The sequence below is a fragment of the Capra hircus genome, chromosome 11 (genome assembly GCF_001704415.2).
Source record: "Capra hircus breed San Clemente chromosome 11, ASM170441v1, whole genome shotgun sequence".
Classification (NCBI taxonomy): Eukaryota; Metazoa; Chordata; class Mammalia; order Artiodactyla; family Bovidae; genus Capra; species Capra hircus.
The window spans coordinates 104,119,336-104,142,943 of NC_030818.1; the positions used below are offsets into that span (position 1 = coordinate 104,119,336).

A 23,608-nucleotide genomic window follows, 5' to 3' on the forward strand; every position below is an offset into this window, starting at 1 on the left:
CTCCTGGGACCCGACCCAAAGCCGCGCAGACCGGGCGGAGGAGGTCCTGGAACCCAGGCGCCCAGACTCCCAGCCCAGGGCCTCGCCAGGCCCAGGCGGCCGGGACAGCTGGCCAGTCTCCCCGCCTCTCTCATCCACGGGTCACGGGCTGCCTGCTCGGGCAGGGAAGGAGCGGGGACCCCAGAATGTTCTGGAACATTCCTCTGTTCTTAGGAGGAAGAGAAGGCACCGAGCCATTTTTGCCACCAGCTAAAATATTTCAGTCTCAGATCAAAAAGGAATGCAAGCCGGAAACAGCGTGGAAGCCGGAGCCAGAAGGATGCGGTCTGCTTCAGGGAGCAAAACCAACAGCGGCCCCCAGCAGCCTGGGGCCGCCCGCCCCGCGGGCCTTCAGCAGAGCCCAGAGTCAGTGCCCGTGGGCCCTGGAGCGAGTGTGCTCCACCCGGCCCTGTCCTCTCTGCACCAGGCGCTGTGGGGAGTACCTGGAGGCCTGAGCGTGGTCCCGCCCTCAGGCCAGACCCCACCTCCTGCCCAGGAGCCAGGACCCCCAGCTGGGAAAGTGACAGGATAAGGGGTCTGCTCTAGATGCCAAGACCTCGCCCTCCCAGCCGGAAGAGGACGGGCCCAGCCCTCCATCTCCAGGGACCTGGGCTCCAGGGGTCAGCCCGGGTTCTCCTCAGACCCAAAGAGGGCCTCAGCGTCCCCACTGGCACAACAGGGGTTCTGGCTGGAAGATGCCAAGGCCAGCCGTTCCAGAAGCAACCCAGGGTGGCTTCACAGAGGAAGGGGCACCAGGAGCCATACCACGGGGTCAGTCTAAGAGGACAGCCCGGGTGGTTGGCAGAGGGGGACGCCATGGCCCCTCCGCCTGCCCACCCGCCTGGGCCCCGGGGCCCACAGCCCCCGGAGACCAGCTGAGCCTACCGGGGGGACCATTCCTCCTAAATACACATCCTCCACCATCCCAGCAGACCGCACAGGGGAGCCGCGGGCTGGCCGGGACAGGGTGCGGCTCGTCCCCCTCCAAGCTCCCTCTGCCTTCCCCACAGTGGGCGACACTCTCCGGCCACCGTGGCTGCCGGCCAATGGCCCGCTGGGTGCTCCACAGCGAAAGGTGCCCGGCCGGATCCCTGAAGGCCACAGCCCTGAGCTCTCCCAGCTCCCTGAGTCACCCTGAATGCAGAACTTCCAGCCGGTGTGCCCTCCACGTGGGGCCCCGCTGCCTAGCTCTCAGCTGGGCTCTGATGCATTATAAATGGGAAAACTAGGTTGGTTTCATACGTGGAGCCTTTAAAAACTCGAAGCCCTAAGAGGAAACATGGGGACGCTCAAAGGGTCCTCGAAGGCCCGAAGCTGGGGCTGCAGACGCCAGCTTCTCCTGAAGACCTCACCCTCAGGCTCCAGGCTCAGGCACGGGAGTGGGGGGTCCCGCCTCCACCTCGCCTCGCGAACTGGAGATCGAAGACAGTGGGGGCTGGCTGCCCCCCACCCTGCGCCCCACGCCTGGCCAGCGGGCATGCCGCAGTCTTTGCTGCATGAATGAACGCCCACTCAGTGTCCAGAAGCAAAGCTGGGTCTCGCTCTGAGGAACCCGGCCTCTGAGTCTGGAATCCGGGTTACACCAGGATCCACTTCCCTGACCCCAATCTCCGCAGCCCCACAGACCAACCCAGGGCATCCCCACAACGTGGCATCGCCGGGGCCCAGGTCACGGCCGCCCCACCCCCAGGATGGCCACCACGGTGACACGCGGCATCACGCCCGGCACGGCCACAGCCTAGGCCACGGGCTCAGCCTTCCCCAGATGACCAGGAGCTGTCCAGCCCCCGCCGGAGCAGTGTGCCTGGGAGTGGCCAGAACACCTGCCCCACCCCGGCCCCCCCAGGCCCTCTCATCTATAAAGTCAGCCCAGGGTCAGCCCCGCTCATGTTCTCAATGAACCTCACGCCCGACTTATTGTCACCCATTGCTAGCCCTCCCTGAAGCGGCATCTTCACTTTCAACACCTGGCAACCCCGATTTCATCTGAGAGCAGCCCCTGGCACTCCCAGCGGCTGCCCCGGGGAGCGGCTCCGACTTCAAAGCTGGACCCGCACGTTCCCACCTGGCTCCGTGGCCCACGAGGAAGCCTGGGGCCTGAGCAAGTACGAGAAATCAATCGCTGATTAATACAGATCTCGGCGGAGCCCATCTGCCGGGACGTTCATTCTTCATGGAAATTAAGCCACAAGCAGTGGACGTGAGGGTTGTTCTAATGATGCTGGCAGGCAGCAGTCAGCCGGAGCCATCCCGGCGCTGGCAGGGGTAGCAGGCCAGGGAACGGCACGCTGGCATGCTTCTGACACCCACAGAGATGGGACGGGCCCACCGCGAGCTGGCCCGGCGCCCGGGCACTGTCCGGCTTCAGGTTGCTTTGCAGCCCCGGAGGCTTCCCTACCTCACTTCCGGGAGGCCTGGGGCAGCCCCACACTGCCTGGCCTGGCTAGCTGGGAGATAGGAACACCCGCCCTTGGTGCTGGAACACTCGCAGCCGTGACCCAGGAGGGTCCACCTGTCTGGGCTCCCCACTCAGGGAAGGAGGCTGATAGCCAGTGATGGGATGCAGGCGTGCCGTGACCTGGTGGCCTGGTAGGCAGAGCACTGGAGTGGGGGGCTTTGGAAAGTGGGGAACTGGGGAGAGGTGACAGGTAGACTGGGGGCTGCCCAGGTGCGGCTGGTGGTAAAGAACCCACCTGCCAACGCAGGAGACGTAAGAGACACGGGTTCCATCCTTGCGTTGGGAAGATCCCCTGGAGGAGGGCATGACAACCCACCCAGTATTCTTGCCTGAAGAATCCCAAGGACAGAGGGGCCTGGCGGGTTACAGTCCATGGGGTCGCAGAGAGTCGGACAAGGCGACTCAAGTGACTTAGCACGCAGAGCAGGTGGACTGGGCCGGGCAGACCCTGGACGTCCCCAGGACGTTTCTCCAGCTGCCCGCCGGCAGGTGGTGTCTGGCCACCCCTCCCACGGAGGCCCTGTCCTAAAAGCTGAACATCTGTCCTCCTTCAAACGTATGGTCAAATGAAACGAGGGGGAAAAAAAAAATATGATTAAAAGATGAGCAAAAGGCTTGAATGAACATCTCTCCAAAGGAGATACACAGATGGCCAATAAGCACATGAAAACATGCCCGAGATCACTAATCACCAGGGAACGCGGTTCAAAACCACAAAGAGAGGCCACGTCACACCATTAGGGTGGCTATTACCACACACACACACACACACAGAGGATGACAAGCGCTGGCGAGTGTGGGGAAATTGGAGCCTTGTGCGCTGTGGTGGGATGCAAGACGTGCAGAAGCTGGGGACGCCAACACGGCGGTGCCTCGAACCGTATACCGAGTTACCCTCTGACCCAGCGACTCCCCTCTGGGCACAGAATCAAGTGAGAGGAAGGCAGGAACTCAGGTATTTGCACACGTGTGCTCACAGCAGCACGACTGACAACAGCCCTCGGCTCCACCCGCCCACAGATCTCATTTGTAAACAAACCCCACATTCTCTCAGGCCTGCCGGAGAGCCCGGGTCCAGACAGGGGAGTCTGGAGGCTGATTTCCACCAGCCCTCTCTGCGACAGCGAGAGCCATCAGGCAGGGGGCGGCGGCATCTCCTCTTGGGATGGAGCACGGGCTTCCCTTCACAGTGAGGGTCCTCAACCTTCCGGGGCTTAGAGCCTTGGAGGCTTAGCTGGCTGCAGGGTTAGGAATTCAGGAATACAAGTGAACAAAGCTTTGCACACACATGGTCCCCCAGCAGCAGTACTCACAACAGCTGAGAGGTAGCAACTGCCCAAATGCTCTTCGATGGAGGATGGATTAACAAGATACAGTCAAGCATAGGCTGGAGTATTATTCAGCCTTGAAAAGAAATGGAATTCTGACAGAGGCTACAGAGTTGAACCCTGAACACGTCAGCCTAACTGAAAGAAGCCAGATTCTAAAGGCCACATCTCGTGTGATTCTGCTTCTATGAAATGTCCAGTACAGCACAGAGTTCAAATGGGATTCCCAGGTGCCTCGGTGGGTAAAGAACCCACCTGCCAGTGCAAGAGACACAGGAGACCTGGGTTCGATCCCTGGGCCGGGAAGATCCCCTGGGGGAGGAAACGGCAACCCATTCCAGGATCCTTGCCCGGAGAATCCTATGGACAGAGGAGTCTGGCGGGCTGCAGTCCATGGGTCACAGTCAGACATGACTGAGAGTGCAGACACAGACAGAACAGAGATCTCAGGGGCCGGGGAAGGGGGAGCAGGACCTGGGGTTTCCTTTGGGGTCATGAAAACGTCTGGACCAAAACACTGGTGATGCTGCATGACGCTGAACACATGGAACACCGCTGAAATCCAGGCTTTAAAATGGTTAAAACGGCCAATTTGACGGTGGGTCCATTTTATCAGCATAATCTTTTTTTATTTTTTTAAGAATGACACTGAGAAAGGACCACTCGGGATAAACACCCCAGGGCTCCAGCCCGAGCTCCCTGACCGGCACGTCAGGAGGCAGGACAAGGAGTGTACGAGCTGAGCTGCCCTCGCGCTGCTGAGGACCTGGGGGACGGAGCCACAGGGGGCCTCTCCCGCAGCAAGGCCACAGCCGCACACCTCGGGACTCAGAGGGGCTGCACTGAATCCCGAGCGCCTGGCCGGCCGCAGACCCCCGCCATCTGCCACTGGAAGAAGCGGCAGTCTCTGAGAAAGGCCTTCCAGGACGCCACGGAAGAAGACTTTGTTACAATTAATTATTTACATTTTGAGGTTCTTTCCTCCTTGGTCTTCTTTTTGTTGCAAACATCAAGTTGTCAGGCTTCAACAGAAACAATGTCTTGGGGTACTAGGGAAAGACGATTAGCCAATTAAAATTTAACTGTGGACACACACATATACATACATATAAATATACATGCATATGGAACGCTTCCCTGATAGCTCAGTGGGTAGAGAATCTGCAGTGGAGACCCCAGTTCGATGCTTGCGTTGGGAAGATCCCCTGGAGAAGGAATAGGCTGCCCACTCCAGCATTCTTGGGCTTCCCCGGTGGCTCAGACAGTAAAGAATCTGCCTACAGTACAGAAGACCCTGGTTTGATCCCTGAGTCGGGAAGATCCCCTGGGGGAGGGCAGGGCAACCCACTCCAGTACTCTTGCCTGGAGAATCCCATGGACAGAGGAGCCTGGCGGGCTACAGTCCATGGGGCTGCAAAGAGTCAGACATGCCTGAGCGACTACATGCAGCACCTACGTTACACATGAGTGGAGCGAGGACTAGTTGAGAAAATCTGAGCTCCCACAGGGACAGGTCCCGGGTGCGGATGACGACGAAGATGTGCGAGGCTTACCCGATGCCCACGGGGACAAGAAAGGCCCCCAACGACCTCCACCAAGGGGGCAGCCGGCAAGTCCTACCCTCTGTTCATGGATGGGGAACCTGAGGCCAGAGAGGATGGCAGGGCCCTGCCCACGTGCAAGAGGCACAGTGGCCGGAGCAGGGCTTGGACGAGACGCCACCGACCCTCCACCCCGCGTCCCTGCCGCGTGCCCACGGCCCCCACAGGCCCCTGCGTCACCCTCCCCAGGGTCGATCCTAAGTGAGAGGGGAGATGGCGGATCGTGGGCCATCTCCCTGGCCGTGAGCCCCTCCCTGGGACCCGCCCAGGGTCGGGAGCAGAGGGACCAAAGCAAAGGCTCAGAGGGAGGCTCCTGGCCCCACACCAGACCTGCCCACCTCCCACGGGCGGTGGCTCCAAACGGCCCACGGCTCATCAGACTCGCAGGGACTCGGGTCCCAAAACCGAAACTTGCTCCCCGCTCGTCCACTGTGGAGGCGATCCCGGCCGGAGGCTCCCGTCCAGAAAGGGAGGCTGGGGGCGGGGGTCCGTTCCCACCACCGGTCAGAAAACGTGGGGTCGGCATCCACACGGCTGGTGGGGCACACGGGCGTACACATGTGTGTCTACTGGTCAGCTCTTTCAAAAGTGGACGGGCTAAATACGTCCCGAAATGACAACCCACAGTAAAAGGAGGAGATGGTCTCGAGCAGAAGCTCAGGAAGCTTCGACCAGCCGGCCCGCACCGGCTCCACGGAGCCAGAGGCTGCACCCGCGCCACGGCGACTGCATGTTAATAAGAAATTAGCAGCAAGGGCGTGCTGAGGAGGCCAGAACGTCCCCGGCAACTTCAGGACGGGGTGCAAATGAGCTCAGTGCAGCCTGGCGCCAAGCAGCAGACAGGCCCAGGGTGAGCTCAGAGCAGCCGCGCTCGGCACCCTGAGGAAGGAGCAACAGGGCGGCCTCGGCACGGAGACCGGGTGTCAGGTGGGCGCACCAAGGCTCCCCTGCTCCTTCCCTGGGTGGAGCCCGGGGCCTACGTTCATCCACGAGAAATCAGCATCTCGACCCCGAAGGCAGGGCAGGGGGTGAGGCTGGTGCTCCAGGCAGCCAGAATGTACGTCCCCCTGCCCGTTGCCAAGGCCTCCAGTACCCACTCTACGTGGGCCCGCCCCCAGGAGCCGTGCGGGGGACGCGCACACACAGACCGGCCCCCATACGTCTCAGATCCTCCTCCAGCAGCTGAGGCCAGCCCGAATGCAGGCCCAGTTTACAGCTAGAAACACTGGCCCCTAGAGGCGAGGAGACCTGTGGGTGCCACACTCTGTCCCAAGCCCCAGAAGCCACGCAGCTGGCCCACTCTCACCTGGCTTCCAGAAGCATCTGCACTCTCGAGAAGTCTGGAGGGCAGTCGGTGGCGGGCGGGGGGGGGGGGGCGGTATTTGTAGGAGGGGCCAGGGCAAGAGAAGGGGTCATGGCGGTAACAGCTGGGGGCATCTAGCGAAGCAGACTGGTTCGCCTCACGTGCCAGCCCCCGTGGGCTGTGGGTGCTCAGGTGCCATGCAGGCCGACTCGGGGGAAGACGCTGGGGTGGACAGGTGACACCTGCCCCGGGCTCTGGGGGGAACAGCATGTTCCAGGCACTGTCACACCCAGAGGACAGATGAGGGGGAGGGCAGGCTGCTGACAAAAGAGGGTCCAGGCAGAGAGGAAAGGTGGGACAGGGCACCTCTGCCACGCGGACAGCAGCCAAGGCGGCCGGGCTGGGGCAGCGGATGACCTTGGGTCCAGCCGGAGCAGCGGCGCTGACCAGTGGGCAGGCGGAGGGGCTTCGATGCTGGGGGAGGCGCCCGTTCCTCTCACGTCCAGGACACGGCGACCAGCCTGCCTCACCTCTGGGCCCCGCAGGCAGCCCATGAGGCCACAGGGCCACCCAGCCGCCACCCTCCCCAAACCCCGATCCCGGGGAAGTGGGTCCCTCGGCTGTCACGGACCGGTGCTTTCAAACCACGCTCCTAACCTCTGCAGGTCGCCGCCTACAAGCGAAGCGTCAGGCAAGAGAAAGCAGAAAACGGTAAAGAGGACTCGCTCCGACTCAGCAGGACCCTGCCTTCCGCCTCCTCCTGGTCCCCGGGAAAGATGGCTCAAAATCCACTGCGTGAGGGAATTCACTGCCTGTGTCCTTTAAAGAGCTGTGAGTTAGCCCCCCTTCGCCCCCATCCTGACTGAGGCCTCTTTGTGGCCTCTACCCAGATAGCTTTCCCACCTCCTCTCTGCCTCCCAGCCTCCACACCACCCTCCCGGCCTCCTCTCTGCCCCCCAGCCCTCCACACCACCCTCCTGGCCTCCTCTCTGCCCCCCAGCCCTCCACATCACCCTCCCGGCCTCCTCTCTGCCCCCCGGCCTCCACACCACCCTCCCGGCCTCCTCTCTGCCCCCCGGCCTCCACACCACCCTCCCGGCCTCCTCTCTGCCCCCCGGCCTCCACACCACCCTCCGCCTCCACCCTCCTGGCCTCCTCTCTGCCCCCCAGCCCTCCATATCACCCTCCCGGCCTCCTCTCTGCCTCTCCGGCCTCCACACCACCCTCCCGGCCTCCTGTCTGCCCCCCAGCCCTCCACACCACCCTCCCGGCCTCCTCTCTGCCCCCCAGCCCTCCATATCACCCTCCCGGCCTCCTCTCTGCCTCTCCGGCCTCCACACCACCCTCCCGGCCTCCTCTCTGCCCCCCGGCCTCCACACCACCCTCCCGGCCTCCTCTCTGCCCCCGCCTCCACACCACCCTCCCGGCCTCCTCTCTGCCCCCCGCCCTCCACACCACCCTCCCGGCCTCCTCTCTGCCCCCCAGCCCTCCATATCACCCTCCCGGCCTCCTCTCTGCCTCTCCGGCCTCCACACCACCCTCCCGGCCTCCTCTCTGCCCCCCAGCCCTCCACACCACCCTCCCGGCCTCCTCTCTGCCCCCCAGCCCTCCATATCACCCTCCCGGCCTCCTCTCTGCCTCTCCGGCCTCCACACCACCCTCCCGGCCTCCTGCTCTGCCCCCAGCCCTCCACACCACCCTCCCGGCCTCCTCTCTGCCCCCCCCCCAGCCCTCCATATCACCCTCCCGGCCTCCTCTCTGCCTCTCCGGCCTCCACACCACCCTCCCGGCCTCCTGTCTGCCCCCCAGCCCTCCACACCACCCTCCCGGCCTCCTCTCTGCCCCCCCCCAACCCCCCGGCCTCCACACCACCCTCCCGGCCTCCTGTCTGCCCCCCAGCCCTCCACACCACCCTCCCGGCCTCCTCTCTGCCGCCCCGGCCTCCACACCACCCTCCCGGCCTCCTCGCTGCCTCCCCTCCATGCTGCCTTCCTGGCCTCCCCCCCCAACGACCCCCCAGCTCCACCACACACAAACAGACGCATCTTCCCTCTAGGCCTCGGCTCCCTTCCTCACCCCGTGAGGCCCCTAAAGTCGGCAGGAGCTCCTGGATGCAAAGATCCCAGCACACACCACACAGGGTCCACATGTGTGGGTGACCCCGCCGGCAGGAGGAGGGGTGGGCGGGCTCCCCATGAGTCTGGCCCCTGGGGGGACCGCTGGGCCTCCCACCTCGCGAGTTAATTCAACGAGGGGCCCGACGTCCGCCCCCCGGCCTTGCTGACAGCCAGGTTCAACGGCATCGGCAGTTCCGAGCCAAGCAAAATACTTCAGTGAATAATAAATAGGAGAATTAAACCTGTTTGTTAGAGGGTGTGCTCTGCTCTTTAACTCAGACGAGAGACAGCCTCACAGACCTTCTTCTCAAAACGGGGGGCGAGGGGGCGGCTAAAGTGAGCTGAGCTGACCCGGCAAGGCTGCAGCAGCCCGGGCTGGGGGCAGGCGGGGAAGCTGTGCCAGACTAGGCTGGAATCGGGGCTCCGAGACAGGCAGCACCCCGGGGAAGACCTCCGCGGGGCCACTTGGGCCAGCCTGGGTCCCCTGACCAGGTGCCCGGGCCTTTACGGAGGTATCCCACTGTCCCTCTGGCCCCACCAACAGCTCCCTGGCTCTTCTAATATGACCCACCGAGTCTCACAAAAATGGACCGGTGCCCCACGTGCCAGGCAGGGCTCTCAGCCCCCGGAGATGTCAGTAAACAAAGCACAGAAGTCCGTACAGCCAGGAAGCTCGTGATCCAGCCGGGGATCACGAGGATCACTGTGGCCACAGCCCCAGTAAGGAAGGAAACTGCCGGACAGTGGGCAGCCCGGGGCGGAGGAGGCACCCCCACCATTTTAAATAGCAGCGATTCAAGCGCAGGCCCCAAGGAGGCGAGGGCGGCGGCCCTGCGGCTGCAAGGGAGAGCCTCGCGGGCCGAGGGTCAGACTGCAGGAAAGCCAGCGACGAGAGTGAGTGCGCTGGGCAGGAAGGCGGGAGCAGGTCCCGGGAAGGGCGACCAGGCCCGCCCTGAGCCCGGGGTCCACCCCCGGCTCCCAGGCCACTCAGGAGAAGCCCCCGCCCCCTCCCTGCTCCTGCCCACCCAGAGGACAGACTCGCCTCCGGGAAGGCGTTCTCACTTCCACCCCTGGCTTCACAGTGCAAGTGAACACGTCCAGCGGTGGCTGTCCGCAAAGGACTATAATGAAAATGGAATACAAACTCCGTCTGCTCAGGGACCACCGGGCTCCAGCCCACACGGAGCACCGCCTGCAACAGCGCCCACGGGGATCCAATCACAGGGAGAGCTGGCAAGATTGTCCCCATTTTCCAGATGAGGAAATTAAGTCCCGGAAAGTTGCCAGGCTGGGTAACCGGCTGCGGCTGGACGGACCCCAGCAGCAAGGCCAGGACCGGGCATTGTGTTGGCAAAGCCACCACGCCACCACCCCCTTGGGAGGCGGGCCGGGGGAGTGAGGGCAGAGAGGCTGTGGAACCAACAAACTCCCAGGCTGGGGACACGGTCGGCCATGCGGCCCAGAGGGGTCTGCTGACCCTCGGAGCCACCGCCTCCTGGTCTGTAAAGGGGGTCACCGAGCGCCAGCGTCGGGGGGCTGGGCAGGAAGGTGATGGAAGCCCAGCTCACAGCGAGGAGACAAGGCGGGCATTCTGCAGCTACAGCCATCTGTGGCTCTGGGGGCAAAACATCAGAGGGAAGCCGCAGAAACCCTACAACCTCACCAGGACCCTCCATCCAAACTGCCAGCCCGCTTCCACACCAAGGAGTCTCACGAAGACGCAGCCCACACGGGCCACCCATGCGGCCTTCCCACCTGCCCTCCCTTCCTGGGCCCTGCGCACCGGCCAGATGCCCAGGACAGGACACAGGGCAGCGAGGGGGGCAGGGGGTGCGCGAGAAGGACACCCGCGCCATCGGGGCGGGAGCAGGGCCCGGACTCGGCGGCAGGCTGGCTCCCAGCTCAGGCCCTCAGCTCGCTTCTTAGCTCAAATCTTCCGCGACAGGCCGGGTATGAGCAGAAACCTAACACCTCTATGCGACCCCTGGGGAAATACCAGGGATGGAGCCAAAAAAGGAGAAAGATTCAGAACCAGCTTTCTGGATCCCTCTGCTCCTTCTGAGCTTGCTGGGTGAGTGAGCAAGAAGAGGACGAAACTGCTAATAAAAACGGCAGGACCTGGACGTTCGCTTCCGGGCTGACTCCACGACACGGCCGCGCCCTCGGCCATCCTGTCCCCGCTCTACTCTGCAGAAAGGAAACCTCCGAGTCCGAGTTACGTGGAATCCGATCCACAGGAGGATCCGCAGGAGGATCCGCAGGAGGATCCGCAGGAAGTCCGATCTAACCCACAGGAAGCACCGCCCCGCCCCCGCCCGCCCCGCCGATCGCTATGCTCCAGGTGGGCACCGGCTGGCTGCACCCGGGGCTCCCGGAGGCCCCGAGGGTCTCGGGCCCACCTGCCTGCTGTCCCGCTGAGGCATCTGCCAAGGGTCTCTCCCGGCTGGGGAGTAGGGTGGGCTCCGTCAACCTGGGGTCAGGGAAAACACTTTCTGGCACGTCATACACCCCAAAGCATCAGCTCCTCTCCGCACCCGCCCAAAAGGGAAGGTGGGAAGGGGAAGCCCAGGGCCGCGCTGGTTCTGGGAACAGGAAGAACGCCCGAGAATCAGCCAGACTCCGCAAGGCGGTTTCCTGGGGAGGGCTCGGGGCTTCTGCCGCAGCCAAGTCCTGGGTGACCCGCCCCACACTCACGTCCAGAAGACGGGCCCCAGGCTGGTCACGGCTGCATGGTGGGCCAGCACCAGGCAGCTCCGGGGGGGAGCTTAGAGCCTTCACCTTCCCACTCTTCCTGCTTCCATGAACTGCACAGCAGCTGATGTGGGGGACCCTCAGAGGGCAAAGGTCATGCAAGTCTTTCCCTCTTACCTTGAGCTTAGTAAGCGTTTAATGAATTCTTGGGGGCGAGGGAGGGGACATATGTATACCCATGGCTGATTCATGTTGAGGTTTGACGGAAAACAACAAAATTCTGTAAGGCAATTACCCTTCGATTTAAAAATTAATTAATTTGGGGGCTTATTGATGTTTAATCGAGGAGTGGAGAAATTAAGGAATGGATGCTTTTTCCCTTCCCAACCTGGTGGAGGAAATGCAACCCACTCCAGTATTCCTGCCTGGAAAACTCCATGGACAGAGGAGCCTGGCGGGCTACAGTCCAGGGGGTCGCAGAGAGTCAGACACAGCTGAGCAGGCACGCACACTCCCTTCTAAGGGAACGACTCCCAACAATGCCAGGAGACTCGGGACGCTGAGAGGCAGCTGCTCAGAAACAGAACGATGCCCAGAACCTGGACAGGGCCTGAACGCTTTACAAACCTCCTGAATAATGACACAAAAAAAAAGATCTTGAAAATTCTAAACCAGCCCGAGACAGCCATACCGTAAGGATCCTTTCCACTCCTGAATCCTAGGGCGTAAGCAGAGGATGACCAGGCAAACTGAGAAAGGAACAGTGCCGTCAAATTCCGGCCGGCCCACTATGGGAGACCACAACTGACCCCAAGCCCCGTCCCCTTGTCCGGGGATCGACTTCAGCGTCACTCTCCACACGGGCTCCAGGCAGGCCTGGCCGGCAGGTACCGGGCCAGCAGCGAGGGCCTGGGAGGGCAGAGTCACCGTCATGCCTTAGTGGTCTGGCACTCCCGAGCATCACAGGCCCACCTGGACCCGGGTGACCCCACGGGGCAGAGCTCCCGGAGGGCAAGAGGCGGATCGGCTGTGAGGCCCTCGCTGAGCGGCCGCTATCCCTGTGCGCAGAGCCACCTCCCGCCCGTGACCGGATGTCCCCCCAGGCCGGCCCGGGAAGTCACACCTGAGTGAGCAGCGTGGCTGTGCCTCGTTCAGCAGGCTGGAGCCCCGGCTCTGCCGCCCGTCCACGGCTGCCCTGCCCAGCTACCCAACGTGGCTTCAGTCCCCATGTCTGTGACCCAGAGCAGGGCAAGCGGTGGTGCAGAGCCAGGGCCTGGCTCGTGTGTGCTTTCCAGGGGTCCCGTCCCCAGACATCAGCGGGGACGAGCCCAGCAGAGCAGGCTCTGGCCAGTGGCCCCTACGTGGAGAGAAGCGTGTCTCGGTGCCCCAGCCTTGGCTGGCCCCACATCCCACTCATCTCGGGGTGCCGACCACAGCTTCATGCGCTCAGAAAATGAAGCAGGGAGGGAGGTGGGCAGGTGCAGCCAGACGGACACGAGGCAGCAGAGGGTCGGGCTGGGCTCCAGAGGGCGATGTGAGCAAAACGACTCACGGGACCTGAGACAGGAGGCCGCCACCCACCCGCGCTGCGCTGGTCTCCCATCCACTGAGCCTGGGGGGCGGGCAGGGCCAGGCGACAGCATCGCCGTGTAACGAGCACCCGCTGTGGCTGGGCAGCACGGGGCAGGCTCCCTGACCCCCGGGTCCCCAGCCGGCCGAGGCAGGTCAGCATCGCTGCGCCATCTGCCAAGGTCAGCCGCCAGTGAGTGGAGCCAGATTCTGAAGCAGATCCATCCGACTCGACGTGAAAAGCAGGGCAGATTCGGGGCAGCTCTGTTCTCCCCGGAGCCTCCCTGCAGGAGGCGAGGCTGAACCAAGGCCCCTCGGCGCCCCCAGGCTACCCGCAGCTTCACGCCCTGACTCAGAGCCCAAACCCACGGCCCACTCACAGCTTCCCAGGGCGGCTGGCCCCCTTTGTGGGCAGCAAGCACATCCCCCCAGGGCTCAAACCGCCCGCGGGAACCGCTGACAACCACGAGGGGCACCCCCTTTCCAAGTGCTTGGCCGCGGTTGGCAGATCACGTGACGAGAATTTAATCCAAGTTCATGTCCACCTTTTCATCGCGTCACACGGGCCGGGCTCTGCACCCACCGCTGGCTGAGGAGTGGGCTTGGCCAGGTCTCCCCTGTTTCTCTATGCAATTACTTTAGACACCAGTCGTGTGTGTGAGTGTTTACAAAAAGTGTGAGTGTGTGTGTGTGCGCGCGCACATGTGTGTATGTTCTGAACGCCTCCCCCAAAGTCCAGAGCCACTGGTTTCTCCCCTGCCCAGGGCACTGCTGGTCACAAGAAGTAAAAACGGGAAAGAGGTTCTAATCCACTTGAAAGCAAGTCTGCGGAGACGGAGAAGCTCACTGATGGGAAGGATGCCGGCACAGGCTCCCGCCCCGGCAGAGGGAGGCCTGGAAGCCTCAGAGGCCTAGGCTAATGCCTCGCAGCCAGAGGGACGTGGGAGAGCCACTCAAGAGAGGAGGAGAGACCTCTAAGCGCTGGTGCGGACACAGAGCTGGTCCCCGAGTCTCACGTCTATGGACTTTCAGAACCGAGGAAGAGGGCCGTCAGGCCCAGGTGGCTTATGGGAAAGTCCTAGTTATCGATGCTAATTTGACACTTTACAGCACCTCGAATGACGGCTCCTCTTGGAACTGACGTCTCAGCATTTGCAAATACAAAATTCCCCTTGCGTTTCATAAATCATGTGTTTGCAGAACACTTCCTCAAACACCAGGTCGCTGATAATGGTCCTCAGATAAAGCAGGCAATAAACATCCTCTGATAACTTCCCGTAAGCAGGTGAAAACTCGTCCCTGGGTAGTCCGGGAAGTGCCCATTTCACAAAGCCAGCACTGACGGGCGGAGGGAAGGGAGGGAAGGGCCCCTCCAAGAGCAGGCGGGGACTCGGGGACAGCTGCACCTCAGCACAGCATGGAGCCAGGTCTGACTCAAGCCTCGGCCCCCGGTCCATCAACAAGGTATCACGTCCTGACTCTATCTTTTAAAAGGAGGGACCTGGGAACTGCTGGCTTCCAGATGGACCATGACACCCTGCGTGGACACTGTGGACCCAGGCTCACCACACGCTGCACCCCCGCCCGGCCTTGGCACCTGCCAAGACTCTGCACGATAGTCACCAGGGGCACTTGCTGAGAAAGCAGGGAGGCTGCCCGAGTTCTCTGCCATGGACCTAGGGCATCAGCTCCAGGGACGAAGAGTTCACATAATCACCTGTCCCCACCCGATGCTGCTCGGAGCCAGACAGCCCCACTTGTCTCAGGCATAACGCAACAGCTCCCTTCTCAGCACACCGCAGTAAGCGCAGTACCTGCCCATCCGGGCCCGCCCCGCGAGCTGGTGCCTGCTCGCCCAGAAAGGGTGGGAGATTCAGGGCAGGAAGAAAACGCCCAGGGTCGCTCAGCTGGAAAAGCCAGGGCAGGGCTGGCCCCTGGGTCTGGACTCATCTAGGCCAGCTTTCCCTCCATCCTCCTGGGGTCACGAAGCCCTGACTTCACTCTGAACAGCTTGAGAAGGCGGGAGGGGAGATCCTGCAGCCCCAGCCCTCAAAGCGCCTCCGCTAGTTGTAACACAGCCCGGCCTGCCCCTGCCCACGGGGCTCTGCCCAGAGGGGCTGGGGCTGCCTCAGAAAGCGGGCACTCACCTTCCCGAAGTCCCGGACATCGAAGAGGTCGAAGGGGTCAAACAGCTCGCTGTTCCTAAGTCCGAACTTGTCATGGCAGACTTTCAGGAAGGTGCGGATGTTCTTCAAACAGAGGAACTAGAGGAGAGAAGGGAGCGTCATTCAAGCTGCATGGTCTGCAGGGCAGTAACACCAGCAGTAGCAAACCCTGCCTCCCGGCGCCGCCCGGCTCGGCAGACGCCAAGCATCCCGCACCCGTCTGGGGAGCCACACGTCCCAACTCAAGACAACCACAACTGGAACAAAACAGACTGCTGTGCAGTCAGCAGGCACAGAGCCTTCCCCGGCACAGACACATCCCTGTTGCTTTACACGTGACAAAGGCCCACGGAAGCCACGCAGAGCCCTGGAGCGGCGCAGGGCACACACAGAAGATGGGGGAGCACGGAGGCCAGCATCAAACCCCAGAGCAGCACCCAGGAGCCCGGCATCTACCCACCCAGCCCACCGTGGGCAACACAGCCAGGGCAGGGGCGGGGGGTGGGCGGCTGAGCAGGGCCACTGGCTTCCAGTCCCCATGGAGAAGGAGCCGGGAAAGATGGGGGCAGCAGACGAGGCGGCCTGGAACGCAGACCTCGGCGTCACAGGGCCCTGGGTTCGGATCCTGTCCCGTGCCCGCAGCTGGACCAGGGCTCCTGAGGCCCGATTCCCTAGCAGGACGCGCCTGGCACAGAGCAGCCATTAGGTATGTGGGAGCCATCGGCCCCCCCCACCAGTCCACCTCGGCGTGGTGCCCACAAGGTCAGAACCACGGTGCACACAGCTGAACACCAAGCCAGGGTTTCAGACCCATCGACCCATCATAAGGGACAGAGCTCAGCTGGTAAAGAATCCGCCTGCAACGCGGGAGCCCTGGGTTCGATCCCCGGGTTGGGAAGACCCCCTGGAGCAGGCAGTGGTCACCCACTCCAGTGTTCTGGCCTGGAGACTCCCATGGACTGTGCATAGTCCACGGCGTCGCAAACAGTCACACGCGACTGAGCGACTTTCACTTTCAAGGCCTCAACAGCTCAACTTCAAGAGACCTGCAGAGATCCTGGGACTGCTCACCGGAAGCTTGAACAAACGGACAGGTGAAGGCCAGGCCAGAATCAGAAGCTACGGCAGGCACAGTGCCAACCAAGCTGCACGCAGAACTCCCAGGGGACACGTGGAGCCCAGCAGACATGGATCTTTCCGCCCACCTGCCCCCAGTGGGCATTACCCCGGTCCCAGAGCAGCCTCCACTTGGGGCCCCTCCTCCCTCCCGCTGGGCTGGTGCCCATCTGTTAATTATTCCTTACCTGTGGGGGGTAACCAGGTGTGTGGGTCTGTGTGTGTACACGCATCTATGTGCTTATCTGTGTGTATCTGTGTATTTCTGTGTATCTGTGTGTTTGTGTGTCTGCGTGTATCTGTGTGTGTGTATATCTGTGGGTGTGTGTCTCTGTGTGTCTGTGTATCTGTGTGTTCATCCGTGTACACCAGTGTATTTCAGCGTGTATATCTGTGTATCTGTGCGTTTGTGTGTCTCTGTGTGTATCTGTGTATCTGTGTGTTTGTGTGTCTCTGCATGTATCTGTGTGTCTATCTGTGTGTGTATCTGTGTGTCTCTGCGTGTATCTGTGTATTTCTGTGTGTGTATCTGTGTGTTTGTGTGTCCGCGTGTATCTGTGTGTGTGTATATCTGTGGGTGTATCTGTGTATCTGTTTGTGTCTCTGCGTGTATCTGTGTGTGTATCTGTGTATCTGTGTGTTTGTGTCTCTGCATGTATCTGTGTGTCTATCTGTGTATCTGTGTGTTTGTGTGTCTCTGCGTGTATCTGTGTATCTGTGTGTTTGTGTGTCTCTGCGTGTATCTGTGTGTGTGTATATCTGTGGGTGTGTGTATCTGTGAGTTTGTGTGTCTGCGTGTATCTGTGTATCTATGTATCCGTGTGTTTGTGTGTCTCTGCGTGTATCTGTGTGTTTGTGTGTCTGCGTGTATCTGTGTATCTATGTATCCGTGTGTTTGTGTGTCTCTGCGCGTATCTGTGTGTGTGTATATCTGTGGGTGTGTGTATCTGTGTATCCATACATCTGTGTGTTTGTGTGTCTCTGCGTGTATCTGTGTGTGTGTATATCTGTGGGTGTGTGTATCTGTGAGTTTGTGTGTCTGCGTGTATCTGTGTATCTATGTATCCGTGTGTTTGTGTGTCTCTGCGCGTATCTGTGTGAGTGTATATCTGTGGGTGTGTGTATCTGTGTATCCATACATCTGTGTGTTTGTGTGTCTCTGCGTGTATCTGTGTGTGTGTATATCTGTGGGTGGTGGTGGTGTGTCTGTATCTGTGGAGTTTGTGGTGGTCTGGCCGTGTATCTTGGTGTATCTGATGTATCTGTGGTGTGTATTATTGTGTCTCTGCGTGTATCTGTGTGTTTGTGTATCTGCGTGTATCTGTGTGTGTACACTTTTTCTGAACGCATGAGAGTAAACTGCAGATGCGGCCCCCCATCAAACACTTGAGTGTGTAGTTCCTGAGAACAAGGACACCCCCCACCCACAGCCAGAGCACCAATGCCAAGATCAGGAGATTAACACAGGTCCCACACCGCCCGCCTCTAGGCAGCACTCAGCATTTCTTTACTAGATAAAGGACAACCAAGACGTCCTGAGAGAAAGCAGTCCTGGCCCAAAGTTCAATCCTGGATCACAGGTGACTTCAGTCAAGTCCCTTTTGTCTCCATGAACCTGGAAGAGCACTCTCCAACAGAACTTTCTGGAAGAATGGAAATGCCCTGTGAGCCCCGTGCAGTGGAGCGGCCTCAGGTATGCACACCTGCTGAGCTCTGGGGATGTGGCCAGCCCAACCAAGCAAGCGCTCTTGTAATTTCACTTTATTCTAATGAATTTAAATTTACTTGCAAAAGCGGCCACAACTACTGGTTTGAACATGTGGCCCTGGAACAGCCCCGTCTTTTCTTCCCTCACCTGACCTCCCTGAAGAACATGGACACGGAAAGTCAGGCACTGCAGAATGTCACTCGCATGCGGGGCCCAGGACCAGTGAGTCCACAGACACAGGAGGCGGCTGGGGGCCGGGCTGGGGGAGGCAGACTGCGTGTTCAGTGGGACAGAGCTTCAGTCTGGGAAGAAGAACAAGCCCCGGAAATACTGGCGGTGACGATTACACGGCGCTGCACTCGGCGCCCCTGAGCTGTATGCTCAACAATGGTTAAAATGGCAATTTCAAGCTTTGTGTATTTTACCATGATTTTTTCTAAAAATGTAATTCACAAAACAGTCACAGAGAAACCGACACGCAGGGAGGAGGCTGTGTAATGGCAGAGACAGAGATTAAGCAGGCGCTCTAGGAGCTGAGGAAGCCACCGGGAGCTGGGGGAGGGCCTGGGACCGAGTCTCACACTCTGACCCCAAGAGAGCCCGTCCCATCATCGGATCTCAGACACCCAGGACCCTGCCTTCAGCTGCTTCACCCCCATCCCACCCCTGAGAGCAGCCTGCAGACCCGGGGACGCGTCTGAGCCCGAGCCGCTCGACCCCTGGGCCCCCCCAAACCCCCTCCCCGCCCCTCCTCCGCCGCCCTGGCCTGCAGCATCAGACCCCATCCTCCCCCGTGCCCTGCAGGACGTCTGCAGCTTCCAGCCTGGCTCCAGGCTTTTCTGCACACCACTCATCTCTAATTTCCACTAAGCCCTTATTTTAATTCCTCCTCAGCCTCACATTTTTAGAGTTAATTACACAGCTCCCAACCACAATCGCAGCCGGCAAGGCCAGGCTTCCTTTCAGGGCTCAGAAGGGGGCAGGCGCGTCGTGGGCTCAGTGTCTGCCTGGCCTGCCCTCTCCGCCCTCCACCGTGGGCACGCGGGCCCCTGGCCTTCCAGCACCGCTCCCAGCGGCTCCCGGTCCAGCCCAGGCTGGCCTGGGACTCGACCGTCAGGGAAAGAGGGGTGCGGAGAAAGCACCCAGGCCAGCATCCTCCTGGGGGTGCCCCCGCGCTTGGCAGCACACTGCACCTCCGCCATCCTTCCAGCAATCAGCCCCACCGCACAGGCAGGGACACTGAGGCCCAGAAGGCAGAGGACTTCGGCTCCAGGTCAGAAGGCGCCCGAGCCGAGATCTGAGCCCACGTCCACTTCAAGAGCAGTGAAGGCCCTTCGAGAAGACGGGGGCGACCGCCAGCCGCCCAGAGTCCCAGGTCTGTCCAGGAGCTCACTAGCAGCCTCCCCTGCACCCCTGTAAGGGGCCTGGTTTGAATAAACGATAAGATCACTGTCTCCCTCACTGTACAATCAGGGAAACTAAGGCCCGGGGGCTCCCCTACCCTGCCACACTGGGTCCCCAGAGGGCACGTGGCCGGAGCCTGGCCAGTCAGGGCCTCTGGTCTGTCCCCCTGGCAGGAACGGCTTCCAGCTCTGGGAGAGAGACAGCCGAGGGCGAGGGCTGGGGGCCAGGGGCCAGGCTGCAGCCGGGAGCTGCCCATCCTCGTCCTGTGGCCCGAGGCCTGACGGCCGGCCGGCCAACCCCTGGGGCTCCAGGGACAAGCGGCACTCTCTGTCCTCCACCTGCGGGGAATCGACCAAGGGCGGCCACACAAGGCTCTGTCCCCGGAAAACTGGCCCCATGACAAGCAGCCCAGGAGGCAGGCGGCACTACTGTTATCTGTGTGGGGAGCTCCAGGAGGTGCAGGCGCCCCCAGCCCCAGGGAGGGCCCCTAGCTGCTCCTCACTGAGCCAGACCACCCCGTCGAGAGACCGGCCGCCTGTGTCCTGGGCGCCTCGACCTCTAATCCCGGGCCCTGGTCGGCCTCCTCGGAGCTAATCGGGCTGAAATCAGATTAGCGTGAGTTCACCGGATCCGCGGCCAGCCGTCCCCCGCCCCAGGCACAGCCGGCCGGGGCGGCCCAGGCCTGCTGCTCACTGTCAGCTGTCACTTAGCCGTCCTGAGGCCCCAGCACGGGGGTGCCGGGCAAGAGGGCCAGGGGCCGCATCTGAGCCCGCAGGCCCCCGCGCACCCCTCGGAGGGGAACGGGAGGCTTCCTGGCCCGACTCGAGTGGTTCCACTGGGGCCCACACACCAACCAGGGACAGCCCCACTCCAAGAAGGAGACACAGAGGCCCCGCCCCGCAGGTGGGCAGCCCTCAGGCCGCTGGAGGCCCTCTGATCACCCAAGCCCTCCCCCAGGGGGCTTGCTCTCCCCCAGGCAGGGCCAGGACGGGAGCCCCAGAGCGCACGTCCACCCCGCAGCACGCTCACACGCGCACGGCGCTCACGCCTCAGCACCGAGGTGTGGGGCAGCAGGGGGCACGGGAATCACCCACAGGGCTCGGGAGGCGGGCAGCTGTGGCCCCACTCCAAGGACAAAGCCCGTGACCGCCCGCGATGCAAGCCCTCGCTGCCCAGACGGACAAAGGGAGGCTCAGACCAGGGGTGGGCTTCCAAGCTCCTGCCCAACAGGGCGCAAAAGGCATGATGACTGCAGGCCCTGCCCAAGGCCGAGCCCAGGGCCGAGGTCCACGGCCTGGCTGGCTGCCCTGCCCCCAGGGGCCCCTAGGGAGCCGTGCTGGGCCATGAGGGAGGCACCTGGCCCCAGGCACTGGGATGTGACTCACAGCTCCGAGCAGACCCGGCTCCTGGTTCCAACCCCCTGCCCCCAACCACGTGCGCTTGTTAAATCGACTGCTGTAGTCTAGGGTCCGGGGGGCCCGGGCACCTCACATTGGCTCCTGAGAATCTCCAAAGCTCCCATGTGGCAAGGGTTTCCATGGCGCCAGCTCCGGGCTCGGGGCTAGGCTACTCACAGCCTCACAGTCATTAGAGTGAGTCCTAATTTACCGATGAAGAGATGGAGGTCCCGAGAGGCTACCTAGTTTGTGCAAGGTCACCCGTGAGTATGTGGCAGAGCTGGGAACAGATCGGGGTCACTTTGACCTCAAGGCCAGACTGCTGGACCTGTAAGCAGCCTTCATAGTTTATAGGTTTCTGAGCAGGGAGACAGTAAGTTGTTTTTTTTTTTTTTAATTGGAAGATAATTACAATATTCTGATGGTGTTTGCCACACACCAACATGCATCAGCCACAGATCCTGAAAATAATACCTCCAGGAAAATTAAGTCTGGCCAGGGTGATGGGGAGAAAGTCTGGTCGGGATGATGGGGAGACTCAGAGGGTAGGAGCCCAGCCTTTGGGCTTGACAAGCAGGATCCACACACAGAAACCGTGACTCGGGAGGGGACAGTTGACCCTGGGGCCACCTGCCTCAAGAGGCCCCGAAGTCCCTGAGCCCGGAGCGTCGCTGGGCCCCCAGGCCCTGCGAGGAGGGAGGCGGGCCCCCACGGCCCCTCCAGGCCAGCGATCTGCACACAGGGAAAAGCCCCTCCTGGTCAGCCACACAGAGCTGCCGAGCGGCCACACCCCGGACGGGCCCAGCCTTCACCGGCACCCTCGCCGGCTCGTAAGCAGCCTCACTCCTCCGAGCCGACGCCCGCCCGGGGGAGGCAAACGGCAGGCCAGCCAAGGCCTCTGGGCGACGACGCCACTGAGGCGGCGTGCTCACGGCCAAACCGCCAGGACGACGGGGAGGTGGGGGCCGCCCCGCCTCGCTGCCCACGGGACGCCAGAGCCGGAGACGGACCCGGCGCGCCAGCTCCCCAGCTCTCAAGAGAACAGGCGCTCTACGCGGCCGCACCTGTCTGCGCGGCGGGGCCTCCACATCTGAAGCTCATGCTCCACAGCTCAGGCTCCAAAAAGCGCCCGCGCGTGGCCCCGAGCCCCGTGACCTACTCAACAAGTGGTTCTGGAGCCGCGCTTCACAACGACCGGTCGCTTTCGGCGCCAGAGCCTCGCTGCCCCCGGGGCCAGGCCGCTGGGCCTGCCCCCCGGACGCCCCGACGGGCCGCTGACGACAAGGTCTGTGATCAATAAAATACGGGAAAATGAGTTGATTTCCTGTTTTATTTATGCCACACTCAGTCCAAAAACCATTTTAAATTATTTCATTACTATTTAATAGGTGTGGCTCGCTGGAATGACTCTTTCAAATCTGGGGCCCTTGGGGTAAATCACCAGGGGGCCTGCAGGTGACAAGCTGGCCAGATGCTCTGTGGGGGCAGGGGCTGAGACCCTCCCCTCTCTCGGTCCCAAACACCCTGGGCAAGGACCCCAGGCTGGGGTTCAAGATCTAGTGGATGGATGGATGGATGGATGTTGTCTGCAGGGTATTGAGTGACAGCTCGGAAGAGGCCCAGCTTTCCCCCGGGGCAGCCTCCACGATGGCTTCAGAGGGTCTGAAGAAGCGAACACGGAAAGTGTTCGTCACTCAGTTATGTCCAGCTCTTTCCAACCCCAGGGACTGTAGCCCTCGAGGCTCCTCTGTCCGTGGAATTCTCCAGGCAAGAATACTGGAGTGGGTCGCCATGCCATCCTCCAAGGGATCTTCCCAACCCAGGGACTGAACTCAGGTCTCCGGCACTGCAGGCGGATTCTTTATGGTCTGAGCCACAAGGGAAGCCTGGAGCCCCCGCAGATAGCTCCAGCTGCGTGGGTGGCAACCCTGCCTTCCAGAAGCATCTCTCCCAAAACACACAGGCAGGTGGAACGCGGGGCTGGCTGTGAGCACTGACCCCTGCAGCCTCAAGTACCATCCTCGGGGCTCTGGGTTCCAGCTGAGTCGAGTCCATAGCTTGCTATGCCCAACAACACCTCGAGCAGGCAGGGACCACGTCACCCGTCTGACAGATGGGGAACCAGGCTCAGGAGGTCAGGATCAGGGATTGGAACCAGTCTGTCCAATCCCACAGCCCCGGCTTCCCAAGCCGCCAGGGGCCAAGCTGCGCTGATCTCCGTGGGCAGGGCCTCTCCACCTGATCCCTGCTCTCTGGGAGGAAGATGCTCCCCAGTGCAGCCGCCCCTCCTCTCCCCCCGGGACACCATCTTCCCACCACGACCACGGAGATGCGATTCCAAACGCACCTGGCCTCCTCGGTGCTGAAAGAAGGGTTCCCTCTAAGGCAGTCCTCAAGTCCGGCCTCAGCAAGCTTCCTGAACCCCAGACTCCAGCCCCTTGTCCCACAAGGATGCCCTGACCGGTTTCCAGGGCCCTCTGGCCACTTCCGGGAGCACCGGGTGTGGGCCTCAGCCTCCCACTCGGCCACTCCCCCCTGCCACGGCCCGGAAGGCAGAGCTGGGCACACAGGTCCCTCCGGGGCTCCAGGCCCTTCTGTGCTCAGCCGCTTGCTCACTCCACATGGTCAGCCTTCCACCGTGGGCCACAGGGGTATGGGGCCACCCGCTCACCACACCCTAGACAGTCGGCAACGTGAAATGGGGAGGGGGTT

At 61.8% G+C, this 23,608-nt stretch overlaps 1 protein-coding gene across 4 annotated transcripts in view; it reads right to left on the minus strand.

The window, feature by feature from the left end:
• The window catches only part of VAV2 (vav guanine nucleotide exchange factor 2), a 177,850-nt gene that overhangs the window by 124,965 nt on the left and 29,277 nt on the right, over positions 1-23,608 (minus strand). For all 4 annotated transcript variants that reach the window (XM_018056168.1, XM_018056170.1, XM_018056169.1 and 1 more), the window contains exon 2: positions 15,254-15,370. In XM_018056168.1, the coding sequence (XP_017911657.1) occupies positions 15,254-15,370 (117 nt within the window). The remainder of the gene's footprint in view (positions 1-15,253; positions 15,371-23,608) is intronic.